Source organism: Trichosurus vulpecula, chromosome 8 (assembly GCF_011100635.1).
Source record: "Trichosurus vulpecula isolate mTriVul1 chromosome 8, mTriVul1.pri, whole genome shotgun sequence".
Classification (NCBI taxonomy): Eukaryota; Metazoa; Chordata; class Mammalia; order Diprotodontia; family Phalangeridae; genus Trichosurus; species Trichosurus vulpecula.
In genome coordinates this window covers 26,715,117-26,718,858 of record NC_050580.1, presented here as the reverse complement: position 1 = coordinate 26,718,858, position 3,742 = coordinate 26,715,117, and the positions used below count along the sequence as shown (strand labels likewise).

General features: G+C 40.3%; 1 protein-coding gene across 1 annotated transcript; it reads left to right on the top strand.

Moving 5' to 3' along the window:
* The first annotated feature begins 407 nt into the window (after window positions 1–407).
* LOC118829441 (40S ribosomal protein S27-like) lies at window positions 408–985 on the top strand. Its single transcript, XM_036736462.1, has 2 exons — window positions 408–430; window positions 712–985. Exons 1-2 carry the CDS (start codon window positions 408–410, stop codon window positions 983–985), a joined length of 297 nt encoding a protein of 98 aa, XP_036592357.1.
* The last annotated feature ends 2,757 nt before the right edge of the window (window positions 986–3,742 follow it).

Sequence of the window (3,742 nt, the reverse complement as noted above, 5' to 3'; positions counted from 1 at the left end):
TAACCATACTCCCAAATTCATTAAACTGTACACACTCTTTGACCCAGAGATACTACCAGTCATGGACCCCCAAGAAGGTTAAGAACAGAGAGAAAGGACACATATGTACAAGAATATTTCTATCAATGCTTTTTGTCACATCAAGGAAATAGAAACTATTTTGGTGCCCATCAGTTGGCAAATGGATGAACAAATTGTGTTATAGAAATGCAATGGAATTTTACTGTGCCACGAAAAGTTCTGATTGTGAGAATAACTGATGCAGAGAGAAGTAAGAGCAAGGAGAAAAATCCCTGTGGTTTGTGAAGGGAAATAAGACTGATCAAAAATCTTACTAAAACAGCAGCCCACTATGACTTTAACAAACTAATGATGAAGAATACATTCTAGATCTTGGCATATAGGTGATGGAACAGAGATGCAGAATCAGGTAAGCCTTCTTATATATGGCCAATGAGTTTATTTGTTTTGTATAATTGTACATATTTGTTACAAAGGAGGACTACTACATGGGGAGGGGAAGAGGTGGGTTAATGTGATAGACATCCAAATTGAATCCATGAAACATTTTTAAATGTTCATAGAAGAAAAGAAGTACATATGTACACACTAACAATTGTGTCACTATCATGACAAACAACACACAAAGTGTCCCAAAAATCTTAGTGTAGCTTAAAATTCCATTAGGAATTTTGGAGCTTTTTCTGGCAGTGAAGATCTCCCCGTGGCCAATGTGCCTCTCATGAAAGACCTCCTGCACCCCTCTCCTGAGGAGGAGAAGTGCAAACACAAGAAGCACCTGGTGCAGAGTCCGAACTTGTATCTCATGGACATGAAGGGCTCAGGGTGCTATAAAATCACCACTGTCTTCAGCCACACGCAAACAGTGGTCCTCTGTGTTGGATGCTCCACTGTACTCTGTCAGCCTACTGGAGGCAAGGCAAGACTTACAAAAGGATGCTCCTTCAGACGGAAGCAGCACTGATGACTGAATCAAGATGAATGAGGAACTGTAAAGAATAAAACAAATTTGACACAAAAAAAGAATTTTGGAATGCGCTGTGTATGTATGCGTGTGTTAATTGTGTGTAAGAAAAGTTCTTAGTTCTTTACATGATTCTCAGTCCTATCCTTTGTACCTTGAAACATTCATGTTTACTAATGGTTAAGGTCATAATTCAAACATGAATTATTTTTTGAAATAAAGTCCTTAAGCATGACAGCACAGATTGTGGTTTCTGTGAACCAGTAACTGAAGGAATTTGATAGGAGAGTGAATGTCCTGGAGTTTGGCCGAATAAGGAGTTGGATCAGGTGGCAAAGGTGAACAGAGTGGCCCTCAAATGAAGAGAAGTTGCTGAGTGATGGTTAAAAAGGGATAGCCTAGAAGTGAGAGTAAGCCTAGAAGTCATTGACTATTTCTCCTTCTGTCCCAGATCTTCAGAAGCCGTGAAAAAGTACACGATGTAGCCAGAGATACAACGTCTCTGCGCAATTTCCTTTTGGGTCAGAATAGGGGATGAAGTAAAGTGGAAATTTCCAGAATAAAAATTAGTTTGTAAATGATAAGGATGGTGTGGATGAGTATGTATAAGGATAAGTTGGTGGCCAACTACCCGTGGCATGGTGGACAGGGTACTAAACTGGGAGCCAGGGAAGTTCTAGGTTCAAATGCTGCCTCTGATATCTCCAAGCTGGGTAACTAAACAAATCACAACCTCTCCCTCAGTCTCTGAGTCCCCACTTGAAAACTTCATAAGCTTGTTTGGAGGTGTATACACACCTAAATCACTTTGCAAGCCTTAAAGTACCAGATCAATACCAGTTATTTTTATTAACCAGGAGAGTATTCAAGATCCATCAGCCCTGGGGCAACAAAGGGCTGACTGGATAGAGTATCAGACCTGGAGGCAGGAAGACCGGAGTTCTAATCCAGCCTCAGATACTTACTAGGTGTGTGACCCTGTGGAAGTCACTTAAGCCTCTCTTACCTCAGTTTACTCATCTGTAAAATGGAAATAATACCTTCCTCCCAGTTTTGTTGTGAGAACCAACTGGTTGTTAATCGGTTAGCACATAGTAACCACTATATAAATGATAGCCATCATCATTAGCATTACTATCTGCTGCTGCCACTGCAGCTTCTAGGACCATTCTCAAAGCAATCCAGGTCTGGTTATACCTGGGACACAGAGCGTGTGCTTACCTGGCCTATCCCTTGAGAGTCCAGGGTCACTGCTGGGTCACATGAGGGTTCAGAAGAGGAAGTCAGTGGAGGATGCTACCAATATGATGCAGGAAATAAAAGCAACCCCCTCCTAGCCTTTTATTTTCAAAGAATTCTACAACATTCTTGCTGAAAAACTGCCATTCAAGTCAGTAAAAAAAAAGACACTTGGAAATCTATGGGCCAGCCTATAAAATATGACTGTGAGGCTCATTGGGAAGCCAAAAAGTTTTATTTGAAGTGAAGATTGTGTATTAATTTATACCTATGAAAGCCATGTATGACGTTTCTGAATCTGTCTTTAAGATAATAGCTGGAAATAGTTTATGCCTTTTAAAAAATCTAAGAAATATAGTAACTTTGTACCTGGTGTAATGAAAAAAGTGATGTTTGGGGATATATCATTCTCCATTGAAATGCATTACAGCTTCCCACCAGCATAAATCTTAGAACCTAGAGAACCTTCTGTTGGCTCATATTTTAAACACTGGCCCAATAAGCGAATAAAACAGCAAAAATCTCTCCTTCACCCAGTACTGCTCTCTGTGCCTGAAGCAACGAAGTAGAAGCAGGGTGGGGGTTTGGGGGGAGAGGTGGTACAGAAGAGCTGAGTTATAATGCTGACAGCCACTTCTTAAGTATGTGACGTTAGGAAAGTCATTTCACAATTCTTTCAAAACAGGAGGTGGAAAGGGGAATAGTAAAGAGATAACTGAGTAGGGGTAAACAGAAGAATCCTGAGAGAAAGAGGCATTAGCCCAGGGCAAGAATTGAATCTGAGTAGCTTAGGTCCTCCCAGGAGTGTTCTAGTAATAATAATACTAGCTGGCATTTATATAACACTTTAAGGTTTGCTGAGTGCCTTACACGTGTTTTATTTGGTCCTTATAGCAACATTCTGAGTTAGACTAGATTATCCCCATTTTACATGTGAGGGAAAACTGAGGCTCAGAGAGGCTAAGTGATTAGCCCAGGGTCAGTCACACAAATAGTTAAGTACTGAAGGGAGGATTTCAAACTCAGTTCTTCCTGACCCCATGTCCTATACTCTCTCCACTTTACCACCTAGCTATTCCATAGTTAGACCTCCCCGGAGGTGGAATTTGCAGGGAGTCCAGCCGGGTTACTCCCAGGAAGAAAGGTTTAGCAAATAACTCTAGATCTGGTGACTCAGAGTACTACATGAAATGTGATTATCATTTCTCACATTAAAAAGTGACATGAATATTACAATATATTCGGAAACTGGCCCATCCATTGCCTGACCTCAAAAATGTGGGTTTCTGATTTTGCTTTGAGACATTGGTTTTTTAATGAAAAAAACTCAGGGTTCTTTTGGTTTTGAATTTGCTAAACATAGAAAAATATGAACATTTCCATATATAAAGAACAGAAAAAGAGGATTGTATATGGCACAGAGAAGGCATTTAAATGCCTATCGACTGACCAAAATTTACCATCCAAGTCAGATCCTGGTAGCCAGTATCTATCAACCCCTAGGAACTCTCCTTCCTT